The 19,704-nt window shown below is 30.8% G+C and overlaps 1 protein-coding gene across 1 annotated transcript; it reads left to right on the top strand.

Moving 5' to 3' along the window:
- Positions 1 to 200: 200 nt before the first annotated feature.
- On the top strand, positions 201 to 4,738 carry LOC131857874 (LRR receptor-like serine/threonine-protein kinase FLS2). The gene is made up of 3 exons (XM_059210648.1): positions 201 to 353; positions 2,850 to 3,137; positions 3,779 to 4,738. The coding sequence occupies exons 1-3, from the start codon at positions 201 to 203 to the stop codon at positions 4,736 to 4,738; spliced, it is 1,401 nt and encodes a 466-aa protein (XP_059066631.1).
- The last annotated feature ends 14,966 nt before the right edge of the window (positions 4,739 to 19,704 follow it).

The following is a 19,704-nucleotide window of genomic DNA, read 5'->3' as shown; positions in this document are numbered from 1 at the left end:
AAAAATCTTATTTTTACAAGATTTAAATTATAAAATGATGATGAATCATGGTTGCGTAATAAAAACCTAAAACTTAAATTTTACATATGCAAGAAATGAAATATTGATATAGAATTTTTCATTAAAGAAATAAAATCTAACTCAAGAAAATTAAGTTTTTTTTCATCACATTAACTAATATTACATCCACAAACAAAGTGATGAGCGAGAAACAAGGAGCAGGGCAAGCTAAGGTTTCGACGCCTGCTAGTTTAGGCGAAGGATACGAGGACGATGATGAGGCAGATAGTGAAGGGGGGGCCTCTTCTCTTTGGCCCAAGTTGGTTGCCTTGATTTTGGCACAGGCTTCTATGGTTTGCAGATTGTGTGGTTTGATCACACACAGGTGGGCAGTGTGTTCTTGCCCCTTTTTGTGTTTTTGTGCAGTGAGATCGGTGTGCTTCCAGCTGGTTGTTGTTCTTTGCCCATAGAACATGTTCCTTGTTTGGTGTCTTTGATCTCGCATGAAGGTGTTTTGGATTTGGTGCCCTGTGTCAAGATAGGCTATGGGTCCCTTTCAGGGGCTGGCGGATTTTTTTTGCCCACCCTCTTTGATTGGTCCTATCTTTCTTGTGGTGCAAGTTTGTCATTGGTGCCCCACAATGGGCTATAGAATATTCTGCGTGGCTTTTTATTTGTTGAGCCTGTGTGGGGGGATTCCCTATCTCTTGTTGTTTCTCTTGGTCTCAGGAAGCAAGGCTTTGTGTTGTCATGACAAAGTATGGTTGTTTTGGAGGGGTTTCATTTTTTTAGGGGTGAGCAAACCCTCTAGTCTTCTCATATTTTATTCTGGGTTAGGGTTTCCTCTTCTCAGTCCCCTTTTCTCTTCCCTGTTCTGGATAGTCCTCCTTCTGAGGTGGAGGAGCTTTTTCTTTGCTAGTCCATGACTATTTTTTGTTGGCTTTTGGACTGCTCTCTTCCCTTCCTATCTGAAGTGGCCCTTTCTCCTATGGAGGTGGAGATTTGGTGGTTGGGAGTGATCAAGTTTCTTCTTGCTATAAGAGAGTCTCTGAAGCTGAAGTTCTGCCTTCTTTCTATTCCTATCAAGGTCAACCTCTTCCTTGTTGAGGTGGGAAGTTGGTAGGAGAAGGTCTTTTGGGTGATGATGCTACTCAAGTTGCTGGTTGAGGCCACCTGCCATTACTTTCATTGTTAGGGTTGGGTTTTTTTAACCATGCTTTCCAATTTTTTTTTGGGTTTGACGGAGCCTTCTAAAACCCTCCTTGTGTATGTCATGAAGGTTAGGGGATCCTTTCAAAACCCCCATGTGTGTTTTGTTCGTTCCATTGTCATATTGGATGCTAACCATTTTAAAGGGTCTAGTCTAGCCAGTGATGGTTTTTGGTTAAGGGTTAGTTGTACTATTGGTAAGCTGATGACTATGTTACTGGTTATGGGAGCTAGTTCAAAACCCTTGATGAAGGTTAGGGAAGCCTTTCAAAACCCTAATATTTTGTAGGTTTAGGGACCCTTATAAAACCCTTGTTATGTGTTAGGGACACTTTGTGGCTTGGCTATTGGTTCGCTGATGTTCTTTTCTTTTAGCAGCATTGTTATGTGGGTTCTAGATCTTGGTAAAATCTGAGGGTTTAGGGTCGCTTCAAAACCTAAGGGTTTCGGGTCCCCTAAAAACCTGTTTACCTTTAATCAAAAACTAATATTACATCCACATTTAAAAAATAAATAAATATAAAATAAACCCAAAATTTGGTGTCTATATATATATATATATGAAATTATTCGAAATGCATTAAGAAATTGACACATTCCTTTTCAAACTAACACAAATTTGATGTAACAATAACAAGAAGGTTGCTACAAAAACTAATTTCTTTGAGCATAGTAGAAAGATAACCAATTTTCATTGTAGTGATGAAACCCCTTCATATCACTATAAATTTCATATTTTTATAGCGTATTTGTTGGAATTGTGAAAGGGTCCAATTTCCACACATTAATGCTTTCCATATAATTAAATCTCCATTTTTATTTTCAGCAAAGATTACAACACCAAAAAACCACTAGATATAGATATAAAATAGAACTCTCACGTAAAACTAAACATCATTGGACTCAAACAAAAATAAAACAAATCTTATTCTAATTTAATTCATATTTCTCTGTACAATGGCAAAAGTTGAAGAGAATGCATTTTGTTATATATATATATATATATATATAGAGAGAGAGAGAGAGAGAGAGAGAGAGAGAGAGAGAGAGAGAGAGGTCAATTAAGCTTTATGTGTGCTTCTTCCAGTATTTTTTTAGTGGCTAATATTCACCAATTGACTATTTTTGTGGCTAATATTAGAAAGTAATTTAATTATATGACAAATCCAATTTAATTGATTACTTCTTTGTTTTTTTTTATTAATTTGAAAACACTATATCCATTAAATAATAGAACACCAAGATCATGTCAACCCAATGTTAAAATGGAAAAAAATTAACTCATCATATGTTAAAATTTATGATAAATTAGAAATTCAAAAAATTAATTTAAGATTAAAAAAATGACATTTATATTGAATATTTAATGATAGAACTAAAATTTAAATATGCACGTTACCCCTTTGTAAGACATAAATGCCACTAAAAATTGTAGGATAAAATTTGCGGGTCGTCACAAATAAAGTTTATCATTTCTGTTGGTAACAATTTTTTGCAGGGCAGAAAATTCAAAGTTGTAGCACAAAGGTTCCTTTCATTATCTCTTTCCTTGTACTTATATACTGCATTTATGGAAAAATGATGTTGTATTTTTTAAGTATGTTCTATTTTTAGAACTTCAGTTGTTGAGTTATTTGCAGTTCTTGAATCTATCCTACAATATGCTTGATGGAAAAGTACCCCTCGGAGGGCAGTTTCTAACGTTTGTGGAGTCGTCCTACTTAGGCAATCTTAATCTAAGTGGGATTCCATTTACCAATATAACCATCTGCAACAACTCTTCTGGCTCTGGCAACTACATAAGTATCGAGAGAATTGGTGAAGTAGAGAATTCAGATGGTGAAATGATAGGATGGACAGTCGGACTTGGATTGAGTTATGGTTTGGGATTCTCTGTTGTGATTGGAGTATTGACTTTGAATAAGAGGGTGAGAAAGAGAGTCTTCAATTTGTATGATATTGTAATTTTAGCTGTCGATTAGTGTATAAGAGGGAATAGATAAAAGTATATAGCATTGTATAGAGTGTTTTGTTAGTATATGGAGTAAGTTTTCTGTTAGTGTAGGGACACAAAATTTAATAAGCATAAGGTGAGCCAGAAATCGTTGGTGTTTCTATGATGTAAACATTGCGAAGCGTAATATAGTTAATTCCATAAATTTCCTTGATTTTAACTACTTTAGTGCAAAGTTTCTTTTTCCCTTCCTTAAAAGTCTTTTTACATGTTTTACTTTTATTACTTTAATTTAATATGAAAAATGTATGTGTAGGGTAAAATTTTATATGAAATTAAAAAAAAAAAAATTTTTTAAAAAATTGTAAATATGTAATTATAGTACTTTATTTTATTTTTTAGTACATTGTTAGATTTTTATTTAAAAATTTATTATTACTTGTTATTATAGATCGTTTAAATTTCCATCAATAATTTTCAATAGATAGTTGAATTCAATTTGTTTATTTCAAAATTTAAATACCTTTCTCTTGCAACTATTTATCAGCACAAATACCAGCTTAGTTTGAAAATGTGACTGCCCACTTGCTCTCACTTGATCTCTCTTGGAATCAGAATCTTGGAGGAGACATTTCTTTCACTGGACAACGAAAGTCTTCTTTGTCACTAACTAGCATTGATCTTTCAGGGACAACCATCAAGGGCCAAATTCCATCTACTATATGGAATATCTCATGCTTGGAGCATCTTCGTTTGAGAGATACCAGAATTGAAGGTGAGATTCCATTTGCTATATGGAATATGTCACCTTTGAAGGATCTTCTTCTCTCAAATACCAGAATTGAAGGTGAGATTCCATCTGCTATAGGGAATGCATTGTCCTTGGAAAGTCTTTCTCTATCGAATACCAGATTTGAAGGTAAGATTCCATCTACTATAGGGAATGTATCATCCTTGAAGTGTCTTGATCTATATAATACCTCTATTGAAGGTGAGATTCCTCTTTCCATAGTCAATCTCTCTAAACTTGTTGAATTGGACTTGTCCTACAACATGTTAACTGGGGTAATCCCTCCTTCATTGGACTCACTTTCTACCCTTGTTAGACTTCACCTTAATGCCAACGAATTGCATGGTATGATTCCATCTACAATTTCAAATCATTTTCATGGTAGAATCCCATGCCAGGTAATTGGCCTTCCAAATCTTCAAATTTTGGACCTTTCTGGCAACAACCTTTCACAACCCATTCCAAGAAACCTTACAAACTTGCTCACAATGGTCAATGCATTGCAGAGTAATCCAAACGATTTGGAAGACGTTAGATATACAAATAAAATTACAATTTCCTGGAAAGGCTGGGATGTTGAATTTGTGAAAGTTCTCTTTATTCTTAAATGTATTGATCTTTCAAACAACAACTTATCAGGGAGAATTCCTTCTAAAATGGGATCTCTTGAAGGCTTGACAGCCCTTAACCTTTCAAGGAATCATCTCCGTGGCCGAATCCCAAAAAACATTGGGACACATGGATCAACTAGAGTCTCTGGACCTCTTGCTAAACAAGTTGAATGACAACATTCCCTTAGAACTTGAGTTCCTGAGTTATTTGGAGTTCTTGAATCTATCTTACAACATGTTTGATGGAAAAGTGTTAGAATAATGTTTATTTAATACATATTACACTGCTAGTAGGTGAATATTTATTATAGACATTTCTAGAATTCCCCAGCCAACACAAGTTTCCTCTTCTAGATTTTTTGCCTTCTATAACTCTCTCCATGGTAGACTCTACAGATAAGATCAGAATGTTCTGGAAGTCTACATACAAACTTTAAATACAACATCCTCCCTTAACATTTATAATTTATGTATGAATATAACAACATATTGTTGTGAAATATATGAATTTAATTTTAGTGTTGTGATGCTCTATTTTTTTGTGCAATTGTATTTCATGTTCTATTTTCTTCAGTGCAAATTCTTTTGTCTGTTAATATGGTATCAGAGCAGATCTAAATCTTGGGCTGTAATAATGGAGTTTTGAAGTATCAATTTCTAATTCTGTAGGTTCTGATTTGGCTGTGAGCAATTTCTGGAAGCAAGTGAATGATACTGCATCAAAAAGGGAAGAATACAAACACAAAAAATTAGTGATAAATTTTATTTTTTTTTAATCTGGGTATTAAGGATCTTTAAAGTGGGCTGCATTGTCATAAAAAAAGGAGGGAATTTAACAATGGACTTTCTTGGCATTTCTTTGCCTACAATTAAATTGAAAGGAAAAAATTATTATGATTGGGTATCTCATATTGAAATTACTGTAACCTTCAAAATTGTTATGAGATTGTTACTGGGAGTGAACAAAGACCAACAAATCTTGGAAAAGATTAATAAAATTGGGGTAAAAGGGATAAAAATACAACAACACTAATCAAGCTTACACTTTCAGAGGAAGTTTTTCAAGAAGTTCGCAATGAAAGGAGTGGAGTTAAAGAATGGGAAATTTTAAAAAGTCTATATCAAAATGCAGGTGATGTATGGTTTTTATCTCTCACCACAAAATTATACAACATGAAATTATCAAGCTCACAGGAGTTAGTTCCACATTTAAGTAAGTTAAAAGAAAAGAAAAATGAGCTAGCGTCTCTTGGAAAGGATATAGATGATAAGGATTTTGTCCAATAATATAACAAAGTCTTACAGGATCTTATCAATCAATTATAAGAGGATTAGATACCGTAGATAAATTAAAAAGTATTAAATCTAAAGAGCTATGTGCTAAATTAGTGTAAGAAGAGAAGCGTCAAATTAAGGAAAGAGAAACATTTAGTGACGAATCTCAAGAATTCATAATGAAAGGAAAACAATGGTATAAAAAGTCACAAGATAATCAATCCAAAGAAAGGAATTGGAAGAATGAAAATAAAATTATGTCATCTACAAATTACAATAGAAGTAAATAGAAACATAATTATTGTGGAAAGAAGGGTCACAAAGCAAAAAAATGCTTTAAAAAGAATAGAGATACAAAGAAGAAGACAAATAAGTTTACTAAATGCCGATTCTAAAAGAAATACTTTTTGTGTTGCACTTAACAAAAACAATTCTTTTAAGGATGATTGGGTTATTAATTTTGGTGCTACACAACACATGTCTCATATTAAGGAACAATTTGAATTAATAAGTTAAAGAAGTATAGAAAAAATATATTTGAGAAATATTAGCGCTTTGGATGTTAAAGGGACTGGAAATGTCAAAGTTGATAATGGTGTGTTAAAAAATGTGAAGTTAGTTCCTGAATTGAAAACAAATCTACTTTTTGTATCTCAAATTGCAAATCAAGGGTATAAAATAGAGTTCTACAATGAAAAATGTTTAATCAAAGATGTGAATGATAATTATAGAGTGTCTGGAATTGGTAAAATGGAGAATGGATTATATAAGTTTCAAGAATTTACTTCTAACAATAGTGATGAGAATGTGTGTGCTATTGCCCAATATGATGATATGAGTAGGTTATGGCATGAGCGATTGGGACATGCTAACTACGAAAGACTCAAGCTTATGGAGAAACTACATATGGTGCATGGGCTTCCAAAGATCTCACCAAGGTATAAGGTATGTGAAGGATGTGTAATGGGAAAGCAGCATGTAGAAATTTTCCCACAAGGAAAATCATGGAGGGTAAAAATGCCTTTACATTTGGTTCATAGTGATGTAATGCGTCCTTTTAGAACACCTTCACTTGGAGGATCAAGGTATGTTCTGACTTTTATAGATGATTATACTAGAAAAATTTGAGTATATTTTCTGCAAAAGAAGGATGAAGTGTTTCATAAGTTTAAAGAGTTTAAAGCTTTGGCTGAAAAACAAAGTGGAAAATATCTAAAGATAATAAGAACAGATAAAGGGAGTGAATATATGAATAAAACAATTTTAGAATTTTGTAAAGAGTATGGAATAAAGAAGGAATTATCTATTTCTTATTAACCCCAACAAAATGGGGTTGTTGAAAGAAAAAATAGAACTATAATAGAAATGGCTAGATGTATGTTTCACTCTAGAAATATAGAAGCTAAATTTTGGGCTGAAGCACTTCATACTGATGTATATATCTTGAATAGAACACCTACTAAGACAATTTTGAACATAACACCAGAAGAGGCATGGAGTGGAAGAAAGCCTATAGTGTCTCATTTTAGAGTTTTTGGTTGTAATGCATATGCCAACATTCCTAATGAAAGAAAGAACAAACTTGAAATGAAAAGTGAGAAGTGTGTAATGGTCAGATATAGTGAGGAGTCAAAAGGATATAGGTTATTCAATCCTAAAAAAAATGAAATTCATATCAAAAGGAATGTATGGTTTGATGAAGATATTGAAATAAATCATTCTCCTACATTATCTTACTTTCCAATTTTTCTTGAAGAAGATAAGTCCGCAAATGATCAAAATCAAGGAGTGCAATCTTCTACAGGAGGAGAAGGAACACAAGTTGAAGAATCAAGTGAAAGTGCTGATAAAAATACACAGAAAACTAGAAGCATTTAAGAAATATACCAATAAGGTCATAAGAATGTTTTTGCTAACTATGAGGTCAGTGCAAGAAGCTGAGTCCACTTTTTGGTCAAAAAGTGGAAGTGTTTTCCCTGTTTTTTAGATTTTGTCTCATTTGAGCTTAAATTTTGAAACACTTGGAGATTGAATCTTAGAAAAAGTCTTGAATATAAAAGATATCCCTCTGAGTTTGGGTGAACTCACAATACTGGTTCCCACTTTTTGACCAACTTTGACACTTAGATGAACATTTTGCAAAAATCCTTCACTTTCCGACACCTATAACTTTTAAATCATTAAGAATTTGAAGATGATTTAAACTAGTGATTTGTAACATCCTTTTTGTAGATTCTAAATATATTTTTTTCAAATTTTTTTGAATAAAATTTTATTGATTTTTCCATCTCCCTCAAAAGTAGTTTTTTATAGGAAACAACATTTTTTAAGAGTGATGTGCATCCCCAAACGTATAAATTTTTTTCTATAAATGATAAAAACTTATCTCCTTTAAATTTTGGTTTGTAACATCAATACCCAGGGCATGCAGTTGGTTTGATGGTGATATGTTGAATATTTTTTATTTTATTAAGTTTTGAAGTCCAACTAATTATAATTTAGATATAGGTGTACGTTTGAACACATAACTTGCTCTATATATATCAAAATTAAGTTTTATTTTTTTTGTTAGAAAGAAGACATCAATACCTAGGGCATAGATATTTTTCAGAATTTTTTTGAATTAGTTTGTTATTTTTCCCAATGCATTGAACAAAGAAGTTCATGTGCAATGAAAAACCTACATTCATAAAAAAAAATAAAAAATATATTAATAAACTTAAATATATTAAAAATTATACTATTTGGAAAGCTTATAATAAGGACTAAATCCTCAAGAAAACAAAACTTCTAAATGAATTCGTTTGACCCCTCAAAAGCTAATGTAAAATTGGTTTTTTATCAGCATTTGATAGATGCAAAGGAGACTCCATTGCAAGTATGATTTAGAAGTAGAGAGGTTCTATCCAAGAAATTTTGATCTAAGAGCTTTTGATCTAACTCTCTTCAATTAATTACTTCAAATGGGACCTCTTAAAGCTTAAATAATTATATTTTCTAAAAAATGTATGATTTCAGCAAAAATCAGGATGTACAAAAAAGTGGGAACCAGGTTTGTGAGTTCACCCGTTTACTTTCCAAATATGTAAATTATTTTAATACCCACATAATAAAAAATAACTTTTGGAATGGAGTTCTAAAAGCTATGTTTTAAAAATCCCTGTTTCAGGACCATACCATGCATGTGTATGACAAATACTTTTTGACACAAATAAAATTATTTTCTCCATTTTGGGAAATGGTTTGTAACACACTGAAGATTGATGAGCATATTTTTTTGTATTTTTTTTAAAAATATTTTATTTTTAATTAATTTTTTAATGATCGTAATTATCTTTTTAAAAATTTGACGTGTACGACCCACATAATTTGGCATAAAATTAACATTTAAATTTTTTTTTTTTTAAATAGAAAATAATTTAGTGTATATTGATGACGTATAATTTTTTTTTCAAAATTCATTAAAATTAAAAAAGTTATTAAATTAACAAAATTAGTTAATATTTCAAGTTTATTGGCATGATTTAGTATAAATTAAATGAAAAATAATTAAAATAATAAATTTTTAAATAAATTTACATATTTAGAATCTAGACAGTATAATCTGAAAGGGGTTTTAATTTTGTATAAAAATTATCTAATTACAAGAACGTAAACTATTTCAGAAGTTCATATTTTTGCTTTCATTTATGCAGATTTGAATTTGCAGGTCCATGTCTCAGATGTGGCCATCCCAGGCCTATCTTGGGCCTAATCCCGAGCCAAGGGGTGGGTTGTGGAATCAACTTCCACAGAAGGGGCCCCCATTTTCAAACAAGGGCGGCTTGTGGAAAAAAAGGGTAAAATACGATTTAGAAATAAGGGCCCCTGTTTTGTTTAAAAGCGAGCCCCCATTTTAGAACAAAAAGGGGGCCCATTTATTTTTTCTTCAAGACCTCGTTACCTTTCGGCTCGGGAGCCAAAAGCATAAATGGGGCCCCATTTTTTGAAAACAAGCCCTCATTTTTAAGAGTGCATTTTTCAATGCGCGGACTTCCACAAATTTGTGACTCATTACCCTGCACTTGCCTATCATGTTCTTATGGCTAAGGTGATGTAGGTTGAAACTCCAAGCACATATGAGGAAGGAAAAGGAAAAGATGAATGGGAAGTAGCTATGCAAGAGAAGTACAACACTTTGATGAAAAATGGAACATGGGAATTGACAACACTCCCAAAAGGAAAAAATGTGGTTGGATGCAAGTGGACCTATAGAATAAAGTTCACATTAGATGGAACCATTGAAAAACACAAAGAAAGGTTAGTGGCTAAAGAATTTTTAGAAATAGAAGGAATTGACTATACTGAAACATTTGCTCCAGTTGCTAAAATGAATTCAATCCATACAATAGTTGCTTTAGTTGCAAAAATTGGTTGGAAATTTTTTTCAAATGGATGTAAAAAGTGCATTTCTACATGGTGATTTTAAGGAAGAAATTTATATGCAACAACCACCAGGATTTGTTAAAGTTGGTGAAGAAAATCTAGTATGTAAATTAAAAGAATCATTATATGATCTTAAACAAGCTCCAAGGGCATGGTACTCCAAATTAAATTAATACTTTATAGGAGCAGAATTTAAAAGAAGCAAGGTTGATCTAGATGTGTATGTAAAGTATGTTGATGAAAAAATTGTCATTATTGTATTATATGTAGATGATTTGATTATTATAGGAGATCATACAAGGTGTATAGAAAGTATCAAGGATCAACTTAAACAATCTTTTGAAATAACTGATCTAGGATTGATGCATTATTTCTGGCGCATGCAAGTTTGGCAAGAAGAAGGAAGGATTATGCTATCTCAAACAAAATATGCTCTTGATGTATTAAGGAAATTTAATATGAGAGATTATAAACCATCTAATACACTAGGTGAAGTTGGATTAAAACTGAGTGCTAACTCTATTCAAAGGAAGGTAGATGGAAAATTGTATAGAACTTGTTGGTAGTCTTTTGTATCTTACTATAACTAGACCAGACATTGCATATGCAGTTGGTATTGTATCCAGGTATATGATAGAGCCACACATTGAACATTGGAAAGCAGCTAAAAGAATATTAAAATACATTAAGGATATTTATCAGCTTGGTATTGAATACAAATATGGAAGAGAACCTACTTTAGGTGGATATACAAACTCTAATTATGCAGGTGATATTCATGATAGTAAATCAACTTTAGGATACATCTTTCATCTTGGATCAGGACTGATTTCTTGGAGCAAAAAGAAGCAATCAACTGTGTCACTATCATCAATAGAAGCTGAATATATTGGTTCATAAAAGACATCTCAAGAAGCATTGCGGCTTAGAAGACTACTTGAAGAAAAATACCATCCACAACATTCTCCTACTATAATATTTTGTGATAATTAAAGCACTATCAAGTTGGCAAAAAATCCTGTATATCATGCCAGGTCTACGCATATAGAAGTGTACCATCATTTTTTTCGAGATCTAATTGAAAGGAATTTTGTGGAACTCCAATTTTGTGGCATGGAAGAACAAATTGCTGACATATTCACAAAAGCATTGCTGATTGTAAAATTTGGCAAACTAAGAAAAATGTTGTATCTCAAGAAAGTTGTTATTCTCTCCAAATAAACATTATGGGGGGTGTTAGAATAATGTTTATTTAATACATACTATAGTGATGGTAGGTGAATATTTATTATAGACTTTTCCAGAATTCCCCAACCGACACAAGTTTCCTCTTCTAGTTTTTTTGTCTTCTAGAACTCTCTTCACGATAGACTCTACATATAAGATCAGAATGTTTTGGAAGTCTGCATAAAAACTTTAAATACAACATCCTCCCTTAACATTTGTAATGTATGTATGAATATAACAACATACTGCTGTGAAATATATGAATTTAATTTTAGTGTTGTGATGCTCTATTTTTTTGTGCAAGTGTATTTCATGTTCTGTTTTCTTCACTGCAAATCCTTTTGTTTTGTAATGAAAAGTACCCCATGGAGGATAGTTTCTAACTTTTTGGGAGTCATCTTACTTAGGAAATTCTAAGCTAAGTAGTATTCCAATTACCAATATAACCATTTGCAATGACTCTTATGGCTATGGTAACTGCACAAATATTGGGAGAATTGGTGAAGCAAAGAATTCAGATGGTGAAATGATAGGATGGACAGTCATACTTGGATTTAGTTATGGTATGAGATTCTCTGTTGTGATTGGAGTATTGACTTTAAATAAGATGGCAAGAAAGAGAGCCTTCAATTTTTATGATGCTGTAATATTAGCTATTGATGGGTGTATAAGATGTCACTATATAGAGGGTTTTGTTAGTATAATGACAAACTTTTCTTTTAGTATATGGCCGCTAAAAATTAATTAGCATGAGGTGACCTAGAAATTGTTGATGTTAATGATGATAGAAATATTTCAAGGGGTGATATATGAAATTCAAAATGTTTCCTTGGTTTTAGCTTTTCTAGTGTAAAGGTGTTTTTTCTTCATCGGTATACATGAAGTTTTTAAGTGTTTTTACTTTATTTAATAATTTGATTTGTAAAATGTAAATTTAAGGGATGAAATTGTATATTTTATTATTTTAAAAAATTATAGTATTTAATTTAATTTTTTGTATTATTTAATTTTTATTTTAAACTTTATTATGTTTTATTATAGTTGTTTTTGATCTTTAATGATTTTTATTAATATGTTTTTTTTAACTTACAAATATGTTATATTATAAGATCATTTTTTCGGACCAGGTCATATAGTTCAACCAAATTTATGTCTATTTCAAAATGTAAATATCTTGATTTGTGGGTGATCTTTCTATAATATGCTTTTGATAAATTGAACATCTCCTCCCCTCCATAGGATGAAGTTAACAAGCCCTTATTTAAAGGAAATATCATAAAGACTAAAATTTTTGCTAAGGAAAAATTAAGATTGACAAAAAATAGAAAATCAAACTAGATTGAGGTAAATAATGAAAAATGAACGTGGAAGAAAAGTTTTAAAGTTTCAGGTATGAACTTCTTCAAAGTAAATAATTTTTGAAATAAAGGTAAACAACTATGGAATGAGAATTTAATTTTAGTTGTTATAATTATTAATCCAATGCAGAACCAAATAGAGATAATAGCAAAAAAAATTAGGTAAAAAAAAGGAAATAAAAGAATAGAAAAAAAACACATAATATAATATTTATGTGGAGATATATTTTTGAAAAAAAAATAAACACAAGAATAGATGTGCACTGCTCTATAAAAATTTCAATAGAGTCTACAATACATCACTAACACCCTTCACTTTTTGTCTTCTTTCAACATCATCTATTCTTTGATCTGAACTCGCAGTCTTATTGCAATCTTAATACAATGCCCTCATTAAAATGTGTTTCCTTCTAAGAAATGAAGCCTACCATAATTTCTATGACCTAATGATGAATGATTTAGATTGACTAAAAAATTATATAATTTTACAATGCAATTTTCTGAAGAATTCTATTTGGGAGCACTACCCTAGAACCCCTGCTAGGGAGAATCTTGAAGGGGAAATAGTAGTGGGGTATAAGTGTCCCCACACCCCCTTTTTAGGTATTGAGATCTAAATGTAGTTGAAATAAGACCTTTGCTTAGTGAGTACATATTCCGTTTTGGAATTTTACAAATATTTGGAATAATTAATTATAGAAGATTTACAAGGTTGATGGAACCTTAATCATAACAAATGAGACATATGTACATTGCATTCGTAGAACTTTGACCATTATATATAATTGGATTTGTTTTGTTGTACCTTTGGACCTTTCTCAAGTACAAATTGCTAATTGAAACATTGAAATGATTTGAATGAACTATTTTTGAAAACAATATTATATAACCTCATTACAAGTATGTAATTCTATTACATTTAAGAAATAGTGGATGAAATAGATCATATTTTGTCTACAATAATTGATCTTAGGTAGACTATTTTGAAATTGTACAAAGTAAATGGGTGAACTAAAAGTTCTCTATAAATATTGTATCAGCTTACAACTGCCCTTTGTATGGCTTCTTTCTTTCATAGAGTTCTCATTCTTATGATGTTAGATGCAACCTATATTAACAATCACAAAACTGACAATCTAAATTTTACTTGATAAAATTCCTAACTACAATACTATTCATATTTATTGATATTTCAATTCATGATTTATTCATCTATTTAATTTTTTAAATTCATACATATAAAAGAAACTAAGAATGACTACATATTTACATCAAATAATTAATCTTTTTTTTTTCTCAATAATATATTTCTCTACAAATAAATATACTATTATTATAATTAATCGATAGGCTATCTTCCATGAGACACCCCAGATCCCCAGTTTTTTTAATTTTTTCTTCACATTGTTGTTGTTTCATTTCAGTTGTCTAAAAAGGTGCGGTTATTGATTTTTCTATTTCTTCACCTTTACATAGGTTTTCCCTTGTCTCCATGCATTTATATGTACTCCCCTTTCAACATTACACACTTCTTCTCCTTGTGCACCCAACCATGCTTATCTTCCTCTTTTGTGCAAGTTACACACTCTCCTTATGCAACCATCAAATAATGAGTTCACTATTTTATTTTACACAACCTTCTCTTGTCTTCTCATGTGATATGAACTCTTCTACTTTTCATTGCGGGGTCTCTTCCCCTTCCTCACATGAACCCTCTCTATTTTTGTGCATGTTCAATCAATTTTATTCACCTCTTCTGGCTACTTCTTTCGTATGAGTCTTAACATTTTTTGTGGTATATGGCTTATCTTGATCATTAGATAGTATAGTGTGGGCTGTTAGTGTGATCCTTTCTTACACTCTAAGGTTTTGATGGTCTATGATTCAGCCAACATAACATAAATTTCTAGCCAATGACATCCATTTCATATGACTCATCATGATCATCTAGTATGACATGGTTTTTAATTTTGATCTCTATTGTTGTTTACACTCCATAAAGAATTTATTATATAGTAGAGTGTGTCTTGCTAGTTTGATTTTTGTTCTTGTTTATTCTTCTTAACAAATTGGTCACCTAATATAGCGTGGCTTGCTAGTTGTGATTGTTTAACATAGCAATATATGGATCACCGAACACAACATAACTTGTTGGCTGGTGGAATCCATGTCATATACGTGTTCTTGCAAGAAGTTGAGTCCACATAAAGTTCCAAAGTGGAAGTTCTTTTTTTTCCGATTTTTAAAATTTCTCACAATTGATATAAAAAATTGAAATACTTAAAAGATTGCATCTTGAAAAAATTTAGAAATATGAAATGTATTACTCCAAGTCTAGTTTTCAAATATGTAATTTATTTTAATACCCAAATGATATAAATTGATTTTTAGAAAGCATTTCTAAAAACTACTATTTAAAAATGTATGTTTCAAGAGCATACAATACATGTGTATGGTCACCATATTTTGATCTATTTTTATTTTTATTTTGTGAAACCTATTTGAAAAAATATGTGTAAGACATCAAAGATTGATGAGGATTTTTTTGGTCCTTTTTTCCTAAATGTTTCAGATATTGCTTTTTGTAATTCTTATTCTTAAACCTAATAAATAATAATAATAATTTAAGCTAACACAATAAATTGTATACTAGCAAGAAATTAATTATAGATTAATTAATTGTGATAGTAATTGAAATGAAAGTATTTTGAGGTTAAAATATGTTTTGTTATCAAATTTGATATTGCCAAATTTTGACACTTATCAAATTTGATGTTGATAAGTTTTGATTATAAATTAAAAAGAAAAATCTTACTAGTATGTTCTAATTTTAGTAAATGTTCGTATAATCTTATGAGGATGTGATAGTAATGTTGTATTGATGTTCTTAATTAGATTTTAGTATGGATTAGTTTGGATCAAAATTAACTAGTTAAATGACTAAAAATGATTTGTGGTTTGACTTTCCATGTAACACTATAATGTGTAAATCATATTTGCATGCTTATTTCAACGACGACTTCCAAAAAAGAGGTATAAGTTTCGGCCAATTTGTCAAGGAAGTCAAAATAACAACAATAATTCTAAATTAGATTATAATCTCCATCCATAAAAATGATGGACGTCAAGACATAGATGATACACAAATCATTTCCAAATTCCTTAAAATTCAAAAAAAATTAAATCCAATGTTACCGTAGTGAATGCCTATTATTGTCAGGAATACGACAGATAATTGATTTAAGCATTCATTGATGAATCCTTACAAATTAGCGGACTGTTCAACACATGTTGAAAGCTACTATTGTTGGCCATAGAAAACTGACTTCCAAATAATATTCAATGTTCACTTGTACATAGTTGTAAATAATATTTTAATACTAGCGGTTGGACCTGAGAAAGGTCCAATTTGTACTGCCGATAGTATTTTATCAAATGAAACATGAAGAACATCATGCCTAAAAATGCACCTCCATCATATCTAACTCCTATGCAAAACTATACCAATGGGTCATTTCCAGCCTGCTTAGAGAAACAACCAATTACATCGCTTCTCTTACAGTTACATAAATAGATGTTTTGAAATCTCTTAGCATTATCATCTTGTTCTTCATAAATCTCAATCATGAAAGTGTACGAATGATCCTGGATTCATTTCCTATTTGTTTAGGATTTAGTTTCCTTTCATTTTGGATATAGTTTTCTTTGTTTATTTATTTATAAGCTAATAAATAGTATGTATATTTCTATAAAATTTAATGATTAATTAATAAATTGATTGTTGTGGAAATTTATAAATGTCTTCAATTATATTCTCTCTCTCTATCATTTTATGTTATGGGATGTTTATTAATCATTTTTTGTGCTACAATTTTTCTTCCCTATTTTGTACTCTGAAAAAACCAACATTAAGTGTCAAGATTGGAAATTGGGTTGTCTAGAAAGTTTATGGTTTGTCCTGTAGGAGACAAAAATGTAATAGCTCTAATAGAAGGTTTGTTGTAGATTTTTCAAATTTAAATCAACATGGAGTAGAATTTAGTAGTTGTAAATTAGAATTTGTGAAGATCGGGATACTCTATTTTTTAGCATTATGTTGTCAACATATGAAAGAGTTGTAAATTTGTTTGAAGATTTGCTAAAAGAATTAATGCATTGAAAAGAGAGTTAAGATACTTATTGAACCAAGAATGGATAAAATTAATAGTAGTTTAAATCTATCTTAGCCCACACACCTATATTTAATGGAGACAACTATGATATTTTTAATATTAAATTTTAAAAAAAATATTTTTCAAAAAGTTGGGATTTCATTAAAAATGCTTACCTACTCACATGAACAAGGGAGAGTAAATAGGAATCTGCACACATGAGCAAGGAAGATCAGCTATGCACAAAAGAGGCACAAATAGGGGAAGGAGTACCACATCAAACACACTGAATTGACCTAGAATATGACATTTTTTCCTTAGTGTCTTCTTGAATGAGTTTCAAGGCTGATTGAGGGAAGGTCTCTAACTAATTCACATAAAAAAAACCATCCTTATCCTTTTGGTCCACACCTAGATTGGTCACATAATCAACCTCTCTATTGTTGGCTCACCATGCCTCCTAAAATTCAGCCAAGCATCCACCCAAGCCATCTATTCCTCTTTACTTCCTAATCATTTTAATATGAATGCTACCAAGTTTGACCAGAGAGGTCTCCACTACATGCCATATTGTACTAACTACTCTTTCCTTATCCTTAAAAACTCTCATGTTCCTCTCTAGCTAGATAGGCCAAATGATGATGATAGGATTTTAATTCCAAATGAACCACAAGATAGGACTAGAGATATTAAATTTCAGAAAGTCCAAAAGATTAGGGAGATTCTGTGGCAACGTCCATTCAATCCCTCATCTTTGCAAAATTGAATTCCATATTTTTTTTTGTAAATTCACATTGCACAAAAATATGATCATTATCTCACTAATTTCCTTATATAAAACACACTTCAAAGAACCCCAATGCCCCATAAGTTGTAGTAAGTATTATTGGCCATTAAATCTAATTTTCAAACTAAAAATTGTGAGATATGCACTATAAGTGTTGTAGACAAGGTTGACATGGAAATATCCATAACTAAAATGTTGTTATTATTTTCATTAATAACAAAAGGAAAAATATGTCGAACTAGATGCATACTTAGATGTAACATCTAAGAGATTGATAAAAATGTTATGAACTCAGAGACCTTAAAAACAAAAAGCAACAAAACACAAAAATCTAGTAAAAGACAAACCAATAGCTAACTGTTGTTGAGGGACTTCAAGACCATAATGGCTCAACATTCTTTTTTTAATACTAAAGGTATTCTTCAAAGGACACATCTCTAACCAAGACAAAGGACCCAATAACAACATTAACTTGTTGGGGAGAGTTCTAGATAAATTTTCTTCTATATGTAGTCAAATTTATAAACAAGGGGATCAAAATTTCTATTAATAAGACTATGATCATAGACTAAGATAGAGTATGGAGGTTCATTACATGTGTGGTGTGTTAGCTAAAAATGTTGTGTTATTGTTGTTTCCACCAAGGTTCAAGCTCTTGTTGGGAAATTGAAATTATGAGTTTTGTTAAACATTGAGCTCATGGGTTTGGATCACTTGTAGTAATGTAGGGATTGAGGTCCCCCATTTATAACCTCAAAAGATAGGGCTAGCCCAAAAATTCTCTAGATTTATTTTAAAAATTCTCTAGATTTATATCCTCTACAATTTAGTTTTTTAAAATTTTGATCGACTGGATAGAATACTTCAATGCCCTTTTGAGATAGAGGTATATTATTCTTCACCGTGTGAGGTCTGAATAAAGGGAAACAACCATTTTAAATACATATTCATCATTGCAAGTTTAATACTTTCTTTAATCACATATAAGATGCATGACAACTTCTTAGTTACAAAATCAAAATCCTTTGTCTGATTAAGGTAACTAATATTCTTGATTTGCAAAATAAAAAGTAAAACAAAGGTATTCACTTAAATAGTTTTTAATATTAGTTTTTCCTAAGGAGATACTTGATTTATAAAATGCATACACTGTGCAAGTCTTCTCTGCTTATCTACTCTTTTGGTTTCAAATTGTTTTCCTTTGTATACCTTTCTTTATTCTGCATATTACTAAAAATTTTCAATTTTTAGTCTGATTCAGTTGAGTTGTTGAATCATAACTCTTTTCTACACAATTCATTTGTACTTGCATAGATAAATTTGCATACACTAGGCAAGTATTCTCTCCTTATCTACTCTTTCGGTTTCAAATTATTTTCCTCTGTATACCTTTCTTTTATTATGCATTTCACTATAATATTTCAATTTTTAGTCTAATTTAGTCGAGTTGTTGAATCGTAACTCTTTTCTATGCAGTGCATTTGTCCCTACATAGACAAACTTCTACACAGTGCATTCATACCTATAACCCTATTGAAATTATATCTAAATGGTCAATCTATTCTTCTCTATAATTTGGATAGGTTAATATGCAAACTACAATGTAACTATTTTATTTATTGATGTCTTTGATGTTGTTGAATTACACATTTCATCACTCATTATACAATTGATGAATTGTTAATCAAATCATCATGTATACATAACTTATTGATGTTGTAGTAGATTAAACCATCAGTACTCATATTTGCACTATATTTAGGTATAAAAAATTATTTTATTTTATTTATCATTAATGTACCTTTATTCTATTTATCTAAGCAAATATAGAGCATCAATACATTTTGTATATTTACACTGCAATGCAGCTATATAATTCATTTATCTAGTTCTTACACCTTTAAAAATTTAGTTCTT

Source organism: Cryptomeria japonica, chromosome 8 (assembly GCF_030272615.1).
Source record: "Cryptomeria japonica chromosome 8, Sugi_1.0, whole genome shotgun sequence".
Classification (NCBI taxonomy): domain Eukaryota; kingdom Viridiplantae; phylum Streptophyta; class Pinopsida; order Cupressales; family Cupressaceae; genus Cryptomeria; species Cryptomeria japonica.
The sequence above is the reverse complement of the archived record's forward strand: the minus strand, read 5'-3'. Positions and strand labels throughout refer to the sequence as shown.

Bases quoted from the DNA above. Each gene is read 5' to 3' on its own strand.
- LOC131857874 (XM_059210648.1), top strand. From the start codon at position 201: ATGAGCGAGAAACAAGGAGCAGGGCAAGCTAAGGTTTCGACGCCTGCT. The intron at 354-2,849 runs GTTTGCAGATTG...AGTTATTTGCAG, and splicing joins TTTTGGCACAGGCTTCTATG to TTCTTGAATCTATCCTACAA. The intron at 3,138-3,778 runs GTGAGAAAGAGA...TCTTGGAATCAG, and splicing joins TATTGACTTTGAATAAGAGG to AATCTTGGAGGAGACATTTC.